This window comes from Chrysochloris asiatica, unplaced genomic scaffold, assembly GCF_000296735.1.
Source record: "Chrysochloris asiatica unplaced genomic scaffold, ChrAsi1.0 scaffold00010, whole genome shotgun sequence".
NCBI lineage: Eukaryota > Metazoa > Chordata > Mammalia > Afrosoricida > Chrysochloridae > Chrysochloris > Chrysochloris asiatica.
In genome coordinates, this window is record NW_006408528.1 from 28161134 (window position 1) to 28178323 (window position 17190).

Below are 17190 nucleotides of genomic sequence, written 5' to 3' on the forward strand. Positions count from 1 at the left end.
ATATATATATAGTACACTTCAGGTTAGCTTCTCTCTTGGAAATTTTTTAAAATAGGTCTCATAAATTTAAAGTTTATTCTGTCTCAAGAACATTTTGACATCTTTCGTTGCATTTTCCGTTGTGAGTGTGTCGGTACCAGCATCTGTCATTATTAAGCTTTACAACACCTGCACTTCAGTCAGTATGAATAACCCATTTTAAACTGTGGTGTTTGTGTGAGTTCCGGTGTTTGTAGTAAAATAGGCCTTCTATTGAGTACTGGGTTCACGTCTACTAGCACTACTATATATCTAATACTGCTACTCCTGGTGCAGTGTTGTAGGATAAGGACTGAACTGCTAACAACAAGGTTGGCAGTTCTAACCTACAAGTCACTCCTTGGAAATCCTATACTGGGTCGCTATGAGTTGGAACCAACTCAATGGCGCTTAACAACAACAGCTAACACTACTGTATATCCATGAAGTCTTGGTGTGGTGCTGTAGGATAAGCACAGGATTTCTGACCACAAGGCGAGCAGTTCAAACCCACCAGGCACTCCTTGGAATCTGTATACAGGGTTGCTATAAGTCAGAACTGACTCGAAGGCATTTAACAAATTCACCGGACCACAAGGTTGGTTTGAACCAAAAGGCTGACAGTTCAAACCGACCAGGCACTCCTAGGAAACCCTAGACAGGGTTGCTATGAATTGGAACTGACTCAATGGCACTTAACAACAAAAATAAACACTATTGTATATCCCGTAAAACTGAAAAAAAAAAAAAAACAAAAAAACACCTCAATGGCAACTCATTGTCAGTTAATCAAATCTGACTCATAGCAACCCTGTATAGGGTTTTTGAGACAATAAATCTTTGCAGGAGCAGACAGGTTCATGTTCCTTCTGAGTAGTGGATGTTGGTTTTGAACTACCGACCTTGTGGTTAGCATTCCAATGGTTACCCTAAAGCTCTAGCAAAAGAGATGAGAATCTGAATTTTCATGTGCAACCTCAACTTCACCCCCTTCCTTTACATTCACTAATTCTCCTAAAATTTTCCTCTTTTTTAGCCCAAGTCCTAAGGACTCATGACACACTACAATAACTGGTATTCTACCTTTAATGCTTCCAATGGTCCCCAATCTATTCTCCATCCTACTCACACTTGCAGAAGTCATAGTTCTAAAACACAACCCAAATTTGTCGATAAAGGTGAAGCTCTCTAACATAAATTTCAAGATCCTTCATGAACTGACCATTCTTACAATGCTTGTCCTTGAAACTTGATCTCCTGCTGCTTCCTTCTGCTTTTATTATACCAAACATCATCGCCATCATCTTGTCCATATTCTCATACACACAATCTTTGTTCGGCATATGTTGTTTTCTTGCTTCCACTGTCACCTGTTAATGCCTATTTTACCTTAAAAATGCAGGTCCATCATCATTTCATTTAAGATGCAATCTAAAGAGTAGCCTCCTTTTAAATAATTAGTTCATTGATATTTAACTATTAAAACTTAATTATATTTTGAATCAATCTATATACGAGGGTAAGTCAAAAAGTATTGCTACTTGGGTTCCAATTTATCCATGCACAAGTATATTCCAAACAAAATGTATTTAAAAGTGTCTGCAATCAGAGGATTCAAGTTCTCAGCAATGCACTTGTCTTAGTCTCATTAGGGTGACTTCAAACAAAAAAGATCCAATAAAAACAGTGGCTTCTGAGGGGATCTGCTAGAACAGTTAAATTTAAGACAGAGATCAGCTGAGAAGACTATGTAGACTGCTTTGGAATTCATATTGACAGGTTTTCTCAAATGGCAGAGGATGATTATGGGGGCTTAATTTTTTAAGAAAATTTAAAATAGTATTGCCAAGAAAAAGTACAGGAAAGTTACATCATGGATTTTTATTTATTTATTTATTTTCCCCATCACAACAATATACCTGTTAATTCTTTGGGTGTATGAAGGGGCTGTGCTACAAGAATTTCATTGAGAAATCTTACTCCAGCCACCCTACAGCCCTAATCCTGCCCCTTCAGACTTCTTTTTGTTGCCAAAGCTCAAAGAACATTGAAAAGGAACACATTTTGAGTCCCTCAAGTGTGCCATAACTATCATTTTGACAGAGTATAAATTGAGGGTGCCCAGAAATTTGCAAGAAAGGGTTAGCGAGAAACATCACCTTCAGCAGTATATAAACCTAGATGGAGGATGTGTTGAGAAACAATAGCTTCACATTTTATTTTTGTTTAATAAAGACTCCTATGATTTTGTAGCAGTACTTTTTTTGCTTATGTTCATATATTTACTTTGGCTTCCTTAAGATTAAGGACTCATTTTATTTCTCTCTGTATAAACAATACCTAACTAAATATCTTGTAAAAATAAGTTGAGTTAAAAAATATATTTTGTCTTCTGTTCCAGCAAGGGAGTGAAAGCGCGATTTGTTGTGACTGATGGTGGGATTACCAGAGTGTATCCCAAAGAGTAAGTTCAAATAAGGTCTCAAACATAGTACATTCCAAAAGATATTCCCAAGGATCTGTACATTACTGTATAAAGATGCCATTCTTCAGAGACACTAATCATTATTAGTAGAGTGCAGTCATTGTTGAAAGTTCTTGCCTTATTAAAATACTCCATTTCTCTTCAGTATGATACTATAGGATTCTTCAGTTATATTTTTGCTTGTCATAGATATTTAATATAAAATGTAAGAGATTTTTACAATTGTTTTGCAGAGTAAACTAGTTAAATGAATGTAATGATTGTAGCCTATTACAATATTTATGTAGTGGCTTAATTGTTATCAGTGTTATTTGCACCATGTCTGTTTGTCTACAGAAGAGTTTTGTAAATTGAGCTTGGTAGGCATGAAAACCAAGTAATGCTTATTGACTGTTAGTTGATGTGCTCATGCTTATCTGGCTAGTAAATGGCATAGCTAAAATGAGGATTTTGTTTTCTCTGATCCTCAATGTAGTGAAATGTAAAGCTCTGATATATTGCTTAGTAATAAATATCAGTTCTGCCACCAATTACCACTAACTTTCTTCAACATCCATAAGATGTAAGCATCTCTATAAAGCTGAGTGATGTCCATAGAGAGAAAATTAGGTCATCAGGTAGATTAAAGAATACAAATGATGAACCATTTCCCCACTTAGAGCTGGAGAAAATTGGCAAGAGAACCCAGAGACATATGAGGACAGCTTCTATAAAAGAAGTCTGGATAATGATAACTATGTTTTCACTGCTCCCTACTTTAACAGTAAGTATTGCTTTAGAATTCCACGCTCTCATTTTTTTAAAAAAGTAAATGATCATTACTACATGCTTTCCCAGGAATAAAGATATTTAATGTTAACTAGATGAATAGTCATTATTGAGCAAATGATAAATGCAAGCCGTTGGAAAAGGAGAAAAGAATCCTCCACTTAGTTACATAAAATGCACACACAGGAAACATCATCCTATAATGTAAAGATAGTATATAATTAAATTTATGAGTAGCAGACATTAGTAATACAAAGAATCCTATGTAGATAACTCCTAATTTCATGAACTGAAAATATATTGAAGAATGATTAATGAATTAAGTCAAGTTGAGAAAATTGTTTAATTACCTTTTATCAATATAAATTATATAATATGGTATTTCTAAACAATAATAGAGTGCAGTGGTTCCGTAGGCTAAGAACTGGACTGCGAACTACAAGGTCAGTGGTTTGAGCTTACCAGCTGCTCCTCCAGAGAATGATGGCTTTCTGCTCCCACAAAAATTTACTGACTTGGCAGCCCTTAGTAACAACAAACATTAATAATATCTCATGTTTCAAAATATTTTATTGGATTATTTCCCCCAAGTATATAAGCCTCTAACTTCTCTGTTGGTAGTTTTAATTTATCCACATTTTCACAAATGAGAAAACTGGAGTTCAAAGAATTTCTGAGTTTTGTCCAAGGACATACATTCTCTAAGATGTATAAGAAACAAAGCCAGTTATGAATCTTTCTAATTCACCACAGATACTTCTCCAACATTTTAGGAAATGTCATAAATTTGGAATGCATCCATTATGCTGTGTAAAAAGTGCCCGTCGAGCTGAGTAAGTCCCAAAGTCAATTAATATAGACTCATTTAAGGACACTCTTACTGGCCTGGTGCATAGAGGAAGACAGAAGAATGAAGAAACCTAAATTCTCTTTAAAGTATATGTTGTTGATGTTGTTGTTAAGTGCTTGTGGATTCCAATGAGTGGCTGGTGGATTTGAACCACCAGCGTTGTGCTTATCCTACAGCACCTCACCAGGACTCCTAATAGTATATAAATACTAGCTTACATAAGTAAAACACTGTGACTTATCAATCCATGACTAGTAATGAAATTCAGTATTGTAAGTTGATTTATACTGATAAATTTGTTTTCCCTTTTTTTTTTTAAAGAAAGTGGACCTGGTGCCTATGAATCAGGCATTATGGTAAGCAAAGCTGTAGAAATATATATCCAGGGAAAACTTCTTAAACCTGCAGGTAAGCATGCTTATTATGTACACAAAGGGGGACAAATGAGTATGCCTACCCATGTGTGCCCCTCTGCAAACATACATTGTGTTCGAAACAAAATGTGATCTGACATTTACATTATAAACTGGCATCACTTATAAAGCAGGTCATCAGAAGAGCTCATCCTCGGTAAGATCAAAGGCATGTGATATTTTTTTAATGAAACACAGTTATGTATGAAAGTGTCCATGAAATCAGGTCAATAATATATATATGTAGTCTGAGAATTTTCAAGTAAGTGCACACTTTTATGCACTTTTGACTCTATTTTTGTAGTTAATTTTGGGTAGTATAAAAAATTTTTAAATGTAAAATTTTAATTGCTGAGTTGGTCCAGCCTGATTCTAATGATCTATATTATAAGATGCTTTTAAATACTATAGCCAAGGGTGAGCATATTTATAATAAGTTAAATATGAAAAGTTAAATTTCCATCAATAGGGAAAGATAATTTTGACATTGTAATACTATAGAATACCATTTGCCTTTGAAAAATAAGTAGGTGGATGTGATTATTAAGGTGATATGTTAACTTGACTGGTTCCTGCTTTTCAGTGGGTTAGCAGTTGTGATGTATCTTGGTAATGATATGATATGGTGGTTACATAATGATGTAATCATTCCTCATTTTGTGATCCAATACAACATAATCACCTCCATGATGAGCAGCAATCTAATGAAAAGGGAGTTTATTTAGGGGTGTGGCTTTCTTCGTGTATGCAAATAGATGTTCCGGAAAGCTCTGGTTTTGCTTTGAATCCTGCATCCAGCTCTGTCCTCCAGTTCTTGGGATTCTTGAACCACTACATCTGTGCGCCAGCCTGCCTTGTTACCTGCCTATCTTTTCATCTTGACATTTATCAGTCTTCATGCCCTCTGAGCTACAAATCTGCTATCTAACCTGCCTATCTTGGATTCATCTGTCTCCACAGCTTGGGAGCCATCAACTTGCTATCAAAAGGAGACAGCATGAGATGGCACTGGAGCCAACCCAAGGAGAAAGAGAACTGAGTGCCTTAGGGCAAGAAACTTCCTGGCCAAGTGGGGTGCCTCCTAGCACATGTCAATGGAGCTAGACTTGTTAACCCACATTGCAAGAGTGCTGAGCATCTTTGGGCTGAAGCTTACTGGCAGAGAGGGTTGTTTCCAGATACTAAACAGTAGAGCTAAAGAGCTTTGTAGCACTTGCTTGAGCAGAGCAGAGACTGGACTGGGCAAAGAGGCTGAGGGTTCTTGAGGCCAAGAAACTGGGAAGCAGAAGCTGAGACAAGTAACATTGGAAGCAGAACTGCCTCAGTCATAAAGGGTAGGACCGTTACCTCTGGGTTTTAAAAATGTGGACCACACCCTGTTAGGTTTCAAAGGGTTAAATCATCACCAACTCAGGTTAGGAATGTGGGACTGCTATTCATGAGTTTCAGAGGGATGTAGCCAGTTCTGAGGCCCAAAACTGAGGAAGAAGAGTTGCTGTGTCCAATGGAGCCTGCTACAGTCTTAACAACAACGAACAGCCACAGAGGTCACCATTCAGTTGGACTAGGAGAATGGTGCTGTCTACAGTTGGGGGAGCATGGTTGCCATCCCAACAGACCTGAAAGGCAGAGCTGAAACCCAAGACCAAGAGGCCTCTACCCAGAATTCAGGAAACATGGCCAACACCCAAAGTCTAGGACGATTGCAAACATAGTCTCATAGAACAGAGGATTATTATCAAGTCCCAAGAGCAAATATTAATTTTTCTCTAGGTTATTGATTTCCTTGGTTCCCTTTATTCCTTCTTTCACTCCAATTTTTCCCATTTATAATGGAAATGTCTACCTTGGGCTGGTTTCACCATTGTACTATGGAATCAGATAACTTGCGCTTTAGATAACTTGTATTCTGGACTTCATAGGTACAAATAGACAGAAATTTTGCCGCAGGATGGAATTTGTACTTGATGTTAATATAAGACTTTTGGAATGCTATAAAAGAGTGGAAGTGTTTTTGATGTGACAAGGAAATGAGTTGTAGGTGGGTAGATGGCTAAAGGGTGTAATATCATCAATTATTTCCCCATGCTGTATGTGTCAATTTGGCTAAGCTATAATTCCCAGTATTGTGTGATTTTCCTCCATTTTGTGATCTGATATAATTGTTCTATGTGTTGTAAGTCATAATCTCTGCATTATGAGGTTAATGAGGCATGATTAGTTTATGTTAAAGATGGTCATTTTATGCTTGTTATGTTAGTGAAGTAGGGCAAGTTGGGATGCAAAATCATTTCTCAGGTCCCAGTTCTGATCCAATGTGATGGAAGTAATTCCTGAATTCGGTCTATATTGCCTTTAATCTTACAAGAGATAAAAGGAGACAGAAGGAGAAAACTGACTACCACAAGAAAGAAGAGCCAAGAGCAGAGCATGTCCTTTGGACCCAAGTTACCTGTGCTGAGAATTTCCTATACCCAGGGGGAGACTGCTTCCGAGACACATACAGCTCTCCAAAGGGATATTAGGCCAACAGATGTTCAAAGGAAACAAGGATCTTCTTCCAGAACCAACAGAGAGAGCAACACTTCCCCTAGAACCAGCACTCTGAATTCAGACTTCCAGTCTGTAAACTGTGAGAGAATAAATTTCCACTTGTGGCATTTCTTTTTGTCACAGTACTAAATAATTAAGACAATAGTACTCTTACTTTAAGAGTTTATAATAAAATATATAGAAAATGTACTTCTATGGTAAAATAGAGCAAATTAAGAAAAGAATAACAATAAATTGCATCAGTGGGAATTGGAAGTGTGCTGGAGAATTGGCTACAGGGATCTAATTGTTATTTTCATCTTATGATTGGATATGAATTTTATGCATTTTACAAAGAGTGTATATTCGAGTCCAGCTACAGAAGTATAGCTTACCTTCCTGTTCTTGAGGGTACTTTTATCCCATCAGTGATTCCATTGCATACACACACGCACACGTAATATTGTGGTTTGGGTGAAAATTTACACAGGTTAGCTTCTCATTTAACCATTTCTATACATATTGTTCAGTGACATTGGTTACATTTTTCATAATTGGTCAACAATCTCATTATTTCTATTCTGGTTGTTCTGTTTACACTAATTTAATTTCCCTGCCTCCCCTAATCGTCACATCTTTGCTTTAGAATAACTGATGGCTGTTTGGTCTCATAGAGATAATTTTTATAATGAGCAAAATCTAAACCAAAATTGTCTGCTGTGAATCAGTTCTAACTCATAATAACACTATAGAACAGAGTAGAATTTCCCTGGGAGGTGGCATTGTTGGACTGGCACTGAACTGTTAACCACAGGATCGGCAGTTCAAATCCACCAGCAACCCTTTGGGAACCCTACATAGGGTTGCTGAGTTAGAACCAATTCAGTGGCACTTAACAGCAATAAGAACAGTCTTTAAGGAAGCAGGCTATCATATCAGTCTCCTGTGAAGTGACTGATGGATTCTAACCACCAAGCTTTTGGTTAGCAACTGAGCATTTAACTGTGTAAATATTACATATTTTATGAGTCAATCTGTTACTTAACTAAAAAGAGACCTCTGTAAGGAGTTTCAGTTTAAAGCTTAAATGGTATTTCAATGCAACAGTTATCAGGGTTCCTCTGGTCACAACTAATTCAGTATCTCCTCTCAACCAGTCCTGTAAGTTTTACCTTTTATAAAAAATTGGAGTTTTGTTGTACATTTATCTGTCATTCTATCTGGCATCACTGATTGTATCTCTTGTCAGAACTGTCAGTACTCGTAGCCAGGAACCATCTAGTTCTTCTTGTCACAGAGTTGATGAGGCCATGGTTTGTTTAGACTGTTAGTCCTATAATCTTGTTTTTGTTTGAGTCTTTGATTACCTTTTTTTCTGTTTTGCCCTGGATAAGTAGAGATCAATAATTGTGTGTTATATGGCAACTGGTGTAGCTCTGTGTGCTAATATTCTGAAATGCAAAGTTGTTTGAGCCACAAGGTCAGTGGTTCACGTTCACCAACTGATCCTTGGAAATACTATATAGGATCGCTATGGGTTGGAAATGACTCGACAGCACTTAACAACAGCAACAACAACATAGCAACTGACAAGCCTGTAAGATCCCAGATACTACTTACTAAACTAGGATGTAGAACAACCACTTTATCCTTCATTATTTTAACCACTCATTTACTCAATCATTCTCTTAGCTGTTCATTCATTCCCCCACTCTCATCCACTCACCTATTCATTGTCTCAACAAACATTTTTTAAATACTGATTTTCATGCATTAGTTGGTGGTGTTAGGCAAGCTTCTTAACAGTATTACTACTGGAATGACACATATTTAGTAAGCTATTCTTGACTTCATTTTCTTTATCTTACTATCTAGTTTAATTTAGGAAGTTGTGCCAAATAAGTAAGTATTTTTTAAAAATTATTTGAAGTTTATGTAATAGTTTAAGAGCTAATAGCATTACTTCTTACTGAAGATTTCAGAGAAATGTATTTCTGTGACAAGCACATTCATACATTTATATGCATTGATAAATTAATTTATCATATAGCAAAAAAAAGTATGGCAGTTACATTTTTTTAAATTAATTCAAATCAATATTTCAACACACTGTTGTAATTGAAGTTGTTGTTGTTATTAGGGGCCATCGAGTCAGCACAACAGAATGAAACACTGCCCAATCCTAAGTCAACCTCACAATCGTTGCTACGTTTGAACCCACTGATGCTGCCACTGTGCCAATCCATCTCGTTGGGGGTCTTCCTTTTCTTCTCCAACCCTCCACTTTGCCAAACATGATATCCTTCTCCAGGATTGGTCCCTCTTGATAATATGTTCCAAAGTATGGAAGACAAAGTCTAGCCATCCTGGTTTCTAAGGAGCACTTTGGTTGTACTTCTTCCAACACAGTTCTATTTGTTCTTTGGCGGTCCATGGTACTTTCAGTATTCACTATCCAACTTTCACATGATGTGAGGTTATTGAAAATCCCATGACTTGTGTCAGGTGCACCTTAGTACTCAAACTGATGTCTTTGCTCTTCAGCAATTTAAAGAGGTCTTATGCAGCAGATTTGCCCAATACAATACAGCATTTGATTTCTTGACTGTTGCTTCCGTGAGTGTTCATGATTGATTCAAGCAAAATGAAGTCATTGACAATTTCCATCTTTCTCCATTTATATGGATGTTATTTATTGGTCCAGTGGTGAGGTTTTTTGTTTTATTTACACTGAGGTGCAACCCATATTGAAGGCTATGGCCTTTGATCTTCATCAATAAGTGGTTATGTCGTCTTCACATTCAGCAAGCAAGTTTGTATCCTCTTCATATTGCAGGTTGTTAATGAGCCTTCCTTGACTTGCAGCATTGAAGGATTCTAAGGGCAAAATACTGAATGATGAAGAAAGCATCAAAAGAAGATGGAAACAATACACAGAGTCATTGTACCAAAAAGAAATAGTCGAAGTTCAACCATTTCAAGAGATAACATATGATCAAGAAAGAGTCAATGACCCTGAAGGAAGAAGTCCAGTATGCTTTGAAGTCATAGGCAAAGAACAAATCACCAGGAATTGATGGAATAAAAATGAAATCTTTTAAACAAAATGAGATGGGGTGGCACTGGAGGCACTCACTTGTCTATGCCATGAAATTTGGAAGACAGCTACCTGGCAAACTGACTGGAATAGATCTGTGTTTGTGCCCATTCCGATAGAGTAGACCCAAAACTCTGGTAGTGTAGTGGTTACAAATCGGGTTGAGAACTGCAAGGTCAGCAGTTCGAAATTACCAGTTGCTCTGCGGGAAAAAGATGAGGTTTTGCGCTTCCATAAAGATTTACAGCCTTGGAAACCCTGTTCAGGGTTGCTATGGGTCGGAACTGACTTGACGGCACTTAACAACAATGATGGAATGTAGAAATCATGGACAATATCATTGATATCCCATGCAAGTAAAGTTTTACTAAAAGTTAATACAGAAACAGCTGCAACTATACATTGGCAGAAAACTTCCAGAGGTTCAAGCCAGTTTCAGAAGAGGACGTTGAAAGAGGAATTTCATTGCTGACGTCAGATGGCTCTTGGATGAAAGCAGAGAATACCAGAGAGATGTTTACTTGTGCTTTATTGACTACTCAGACTTTTGATTGTGTGAATCATGACAAGCTGTGGACAACATTAGGAAGCATGAGTATTCCAGAACCCTTAATTGTGCTCATGAGGAACCTGTTCACAGGCCAAGAGGCATTTGTTCTAAAAGAACAAGGGAACATCAAATGGTTTAAAATTAGGACAGGTGTGTGCCAGGGTTGTATTCTTCACCACAGTTATTCAATCTGTATGCTGAACAAATAATCCGAGAAGCTGGATTATATGCAGAAAAACATGGCATCAGGATTGAAAGAAGACTATAATTGAAGAGATACTCATTATTCATGTATTACCATCTCAAGAAACTTAATTTGTCTACTTAGCATTTTTGAAATGTTAGAGGTGAGATCATTGATTCTGATATTATCTGTGTTAATTTTTCTTTGAATCATTTTTCAGTTGTTGGAATTAAAATTGATGTAAATTCCTGGATAGAGAATTTTACCAAAACTTCAATCAGAGATCCGGTAAGATATTTTTGTAACTCTTATGTTTCATACCTCAAAACCTGCATTTAAGGGAACAAAAACAAAACAGAAAAACACATAGTGGGAATAGTGAATTTTCAGTGCTACTATGTTGAGACAGAATTGTGAATTCCTTAATTTTTCAAAATTTTCTTTAAGTTGATCAGTTAATATTATTGCACATAAAAAGTAAAATCTTTCTGTGCTATAATTTGAAATACTAAACGATTAATATTTTCTAATGTTAAAGTTAAAGCTATTGTATTTTTTTTCTGGTGAAATGAGCTATCATTTATTCTTATTGGCATTGTAGATGCATTATCCACTTTTAATTATATAATGTAATTTGAATTCATTTTAAAATATGAAGTTATAATTGTATTTTTGTTTTTCAGTGTGCTGGCCCCGTTTGTGACTGCAAAAGAAATAGTGATGTAAGAAAACTAAATAGACTTCTTTGATTAAATTATTTTGATATGTTAGCCTGTTAAGGTATAATGATATATATATTTTTTTAATTAATGCAGTAATTTTTTTTTTTAATGCTAAAATACTCTTTGGAATTAGGAACTAATTCACATGTAGTATTTGAATCATGTTTGTAGTTCATAACCTTAATTATTTCTAGTTTTTAACATATTCATATATTATGGGAAACTTTAGAAAGGCGTATAAATATGAACTCGATGGCACTTAACAACAACAACATAAATGTGAACTATATTGTCCTCATTCTCAATTTGGGTAGATATTTGGTTGTGTGCTGTGGAGTTGGTTCCAAGTCACAGCGATTCTGTATAGGGTTTCCAAGGTTGTAAATCTTTATGGGAGAAGAAAGCTTCATCTTTCTCCCGTGGAACACCTGGTTTTGAGCTGCTGACCTTGAGGTTAGCAGCCCGACTCATAACCACTACGCTATTGGAGCTCCTTAATTTGGTTAGATATGTTTGTACATATTTATACTTAGTTTCTTTGTTATTTTATTTTACTTTTATGGGACGTTTCTGACCAAAGTGTCATTATTTTTCAGTGCATAATTTTGCTGTCCTCCCTCCTCCTTAACAGTCTTTAAATTTATTCACATTTATATTCATATTTTGAGGTAAATCCTAAAAGTTATCATCAGGTTTTACTTACGTCTTAGGTTTTCATAGACTTCTATTTATTCCAATTTTGTTTGAGAAACTGAAAAAGTGAATGTGAACTTTAGTATTCAAAAGTTGAAGATGCTCTAAAAATAATGAATTTTAGTATTCTAGTGTTTTTGAGTGTTTCATATACCTCCAGAACAACAAGGGGCTTGTATCATTCTTGCTCACTCCTTGTTGTTGTGAGTTGCTATCCAGTTGGCTCTGACTCAGTGACCATCTCACGCCTAGTCCCGTGAAATCCTAAATCAATCATTTTAGTTATTTCTATAGGCTTTTCCTTCCACGCTACATATACTAGGTGGTGACTATAGGAAGATTTGCAAGCTGCCTTTGCTTAAGAAAACTGAATGTTTATCTACCTAAATCTGAAAACCTCAATGCTTTTAACTATAATTTTAATTACAATAAGTCATTAAATTGATTCATAATTGATTACATGTGTAAACTATATGGGAATTTATCCTATATTTCAGGAAAAAATTAAAATTAAATGATTTTGTCCAGTTACGTGGATCAATTAGGTGATGTGGAGTGGCAGAAAGATTATTTCTGATTTGTTCAGACTGGTTTGACAGTCTTACTTGGATGAAAGCTGGTGGATTATCAAACTCTGATGGCTTCCTGAATGCTTGGATCACTGCCAGTCTTTCATTTATTTCATTACAATCTTCTCACTATATGCTGTAGAAGATACAGTGATTTGTATTTTTCCTACTATTTTTGTTGTTCTAATTCAAGTCCCGATGTGGCACTGTATGATAAACACTGAACTGCTAATCTCAAATTTGGTGGTTCAAGCCCACCAGCTTCCCCTCAGAAACCCTTTATAGGTTCTCTATGAGTCAAAATCAACTGTATGCCACTTAAAAACAACAACAACAACATCTGTATATAATGAAGGGATGATAATGTAACTTTCCAACTTTCCAAAAAAACATGATAATTGTTATTTGTATTTTGTTAGGTAATGGATTGTGTGATTTTAGATGATGGTGGATTTCTATTAATGGCAAATCATGATGATTATACTAACCAGGTATGTATCTGAAGTAGTGAAATAAAATTTCCAGAGTGTGTTTAGCTGATTAACATTTAAAGAAAAATCTTTCAAACAATTATAGATACTAATGAGTTGTTTTCTTTCTTTCATAAAATGAACTTTGAAAGCTTAATTCAATGTATACAGTTAATAGTATGCTAAATCTAGTTGTTATTTTAATGCTTGCTAGTTGATTTTACTTCCTGACGCTAACAGTTACCTTTAAAACACATAGCTAGGTATTTTAATATGATATAACCTTTTTCATTTTCTGATAGAAATTAACAATTTTTCTCATATTAAATATTTATCACATACTTAATGTATAACTGTTTTGAAACTGATGAAAGGTCTAATCCCAAATTTGCAAATCTGCAATGCATAAACTATTTGACTCACACAGGACTTTAAACAAATGCAAACTGTTGTTGTCCTTGTTGTTAGGTGTCTTCAAGTTGGCCCCTGACTGCATAGCAAGGTCACGCTGCTGTCATCCATGGGTTTTCATTGACTGATCTTTACAAGTAAAGCAAAGTCCATGTCCATGTTAGCTTGGAAGCTCCCCTTGAACCGTGTTCAGTGTCAAATTAGCATGATAGCCTGGCTATCCGTTTATATGGCTGTGCCTGAGGTGCATTAGCCAGCAATCAAACCTGGGTCTCCTTCATGGAAAATGAGAATTCTACCCCTGAGCCAGTTTGAAATATGAAATACTTGCCAACTAATCTCTAGTTCTGTCTTCTTGCTTAAAGGAAGAAAAGATTAGCAGTGGAGACTATTTTTCTGAATAGTAGGGTTTATGGTCAGGAGTGTATTAAAGGTTTCTCTTTTAGATGTGGTCAGGAGTGTATTCAATATAAAGGTTTCCCTTTTAGATGAGTCTCACTAAAGTTTATCACAATCTGCACATGTTTTGTTTTTTACTTCTCTTTCTAGTGCTACCTGTTTCTGTCATCTTTGTTACAGATGCCAGGAGGCATCTGAGTGTAAACTTAATGCTTAGTGACCTGTCTATTCCTTCCACAAACATCCTGCAGAGACAACATGTAATGAGGACAACTAATCTCACTCCACTTTCTCATATTGTCATACACAGTTTTATTACTTGTTTTTATTTTTAAGCTCCTAAGTAGTTTTAGTTCTTCATAGTATTTTATCTATTTATTTATTTTTCTGTTCGTTTTACTGGTTAAGTTTACGGTTTAGGTTAAGTTTGATTTTTTTTTTCTTCCTTGTATCAGATTGGAAGATTTTTTGGAGAGATTGATCCAAGCTTGATGAGACACCTTGTTAATATATCGGTATATGCTTTTAACAAATCTTACGATTATCAGTCGGTGTGTGAGCCTGGTGCTGCACCCAAACAAGGAGCAGGGCATCGCTCAGCATATGTGGTCAGTAATATCCACTCTCAAATCAACAACTCTTCTCAAAGGGACACTCCAAACGTAGTGACTTGTTTTTTTATTGTGTATTATAGCCATCAATAGCAGATATATTACACATTGGCTGGTGGGCTACTGCTGCTGCCTGGTAAGTTGAAATTCTAGTTGTATTGACTATAAGAGAAAGGTGGTATGAAATAGCAAAGAACTGGATGAAAAAAGAATTATGTGACCTATCAATTGTTATTTTGGACATAGTTTTGTATTAGTAAAGCACATAATGGCAATATTTATAAATATTTTTCTTAAATGATCATTGTAAAACTTTTATGTTATTATTAGGTGCCCTTGAGTTGATTTCAACTCATAGTGACCCCATGTGACAGATTAGAGCTATTCTATAGAGAGTCCTAGTGTAGTGCTGTGGGTTAATGCGCTGAACCGCAAAGTCATTTGAACCAGAACTGGTTCAAGCTCACCAGTTGCTCCTTGGAAACCCTATACAGGGTCGCTTTGGGTCGGAACTGACTCGGCGACACTCAACAACAACAACATAGGCTTTTCTAGGCTGTAATCTTTGTGGAAGCAGATGGTCAGATGTTTTCTCCTTCAAAGCCTCTGAGTGAGTTGGAATTGACAACCTTTCAGTTAGCAACTGTGCACTTATCCACTGAACAACAAGTACTCCTTAAAATTCATTATAGTTATTCCATTTTCCCTAAGACAACAGTGTTATGATCATGCAAACTTCAGCTTTTTCAGAGACTTCTTTTCATTTGGATCTGTAGAAACTTTTTTCAATTATATTTTTTAAAAATTTATATTATACTCAGCTTCATAGCTTTTAGGTGTATTGATCTATAAAAAGTTACTGGGCCTAGGGACTCAGTCCCTTAGTTTCAGGGACTGCAGGGTCAATTGTTTTTAGGTGTCATCTAGGCATTTCCAACTATGCACAATATACCCATGCACAATAGAAAGAAGACCGTGTGCCTAGTCCTACGCCATCCTCACAACTCTGTGTGAGCCTGTTAACACTGCTACTGAGTCAATCCTCTTCTTGTTGGGGGCCTTCTCTCTATCCTGGCTTCTAAAGAGCATTCAGCCTGTTTTTCTTCCAAGACAGATTTGTTTGTTCTTCTGATAGTCCATGGTACCTTGAATATTCTCCCCTAATACCATAATTCAAACGCATCAATTCTCTTAAGGTCTGTCTTATTCATTGTCCAACATTCACATGCATATGAGGTGACTGAAAATACTATGACTTGAGCAGTTCCTATTGTTGTTGTATGCCTTTGAGTCTTTGCTGACTCATAGATACCCCATATAAAATTTCCAAAATCAGCTGGTCAATTCAAACCACCATCTTTATGTGCAGCAGTTCAATGCTTATCCGACAGTGCCACACCAGGCTCCCCTTAGTTTTCAACTGATATCTTTGCTCTTGAACACTTTAAAAGAGGCCTTTTGCAGCAGATTTGCCTAATGCAATATATTGTTTGATTTCTTGACTGCTGCTACCATGAGTGTTGATTGTGGACCAAGCAAAATGAATTCTTTGACGACTTCAATCTTTTCTCTTTTTATCATAATGCTATTTTGTGGTCCTGGTGTGGCATTGCTGGTTAATGCTGGACTTCAAAGTCAATTTGAACTTCAAGGTCAGTTGTTCAAGTTCACCAGCCACTCCTCAGAAACCCTATACACGTTGCTATGGGTCAGAACCCACTCACTGGCACTAAACAACAACAATTTTATGGTCCAGTTTTAAGGATCTGTGTTTTTTTTTTACATTGAGGTTCAATTCAAACTGAAGGATGTAGTCTTTGATCTTCATCAGTCAGTATTTTAAGTTCTCTTCACTTCCAGCAAGTAAGGCTATGCCACCTCCATATGACAGGTTATTAATGAGTCTTCCTCCAATGCCACATTCTTCTTCATATAATCCAGCTTCTTGGATTATTTGCTCAGCATACAGATTGAATAAATATGGTGAAATGATGCAACCCTGGCACATACCTTTCCTATTTTAAAACTATTCATTACCCCCGTGTTCTGTTGTAACTACTACCTCTTGGTCTACAAACAGGTTCCACATGAGCACAATTTTGCATTTTGAATGTCCATCTTTGCAGTGTTAAAGTTTGTTATGATCCACACAGTCAAAAACCCTTGCATATTCAATAAAGCACAAGCAAACACCTTTCTGGTATTCTCTGTTTTTATCCAAAATCCATCTGATATCAGCAGTGCTGTCTCGACTTTCATGTCCTCTTCTGAATCCGGCTTGAATTTCTGGCAGCTCCCTGTAAATGTACTTCAACAACTGATTTTAAATTATATTCGGCAAAGTATTAATTGAATATCATATAAATGATATTGTTCAATGATTTCTGCATTCCATTGGGTCACCTTTCTTTGGAATGG

At 36.2% G+C, this 17190-nt stretch overlaps 1 protein-coding gene across 1 annotated transcript in view; it reads left to right on the plus strand.

The window, feature by feature from the left end:
* Positions 1-17190, plus strand: part of CACNA2D1 (calcium channel, voltage-dependent, alpha 2/delta subunit 1) — a 560165-nt gene that overhangs the window by 516346 nt on the left and 26629 nt on the right. Inside the window, exons 27-34 of the mRNA XM_006834341.1 lie at positions 2420-2482; positions 3163-3266; positions 4443-4529; positions 11118-11185; positions 11581-11619; positions 13301-13372; positions 14617-14769; positions 14856-14908. Coding sequence (XP_006834404.1) covers positions 2420-2482; positions 3163-3266; positions 4443-4529; positions 11118-11185; positions 11581-11619; positions 13301-13372; positions 14617-14769; positions 14856-14908 — 639 coding nt within the window. The remainder of the gene's footprint in view (positions 1-2419; positions 2483-3162; positions 3267-4442; positions 4530-11117; positions 11186-11580; positions 11620-13300; positions 13373-14616; positions 14770-14855; positions 14909-17190) is intronic.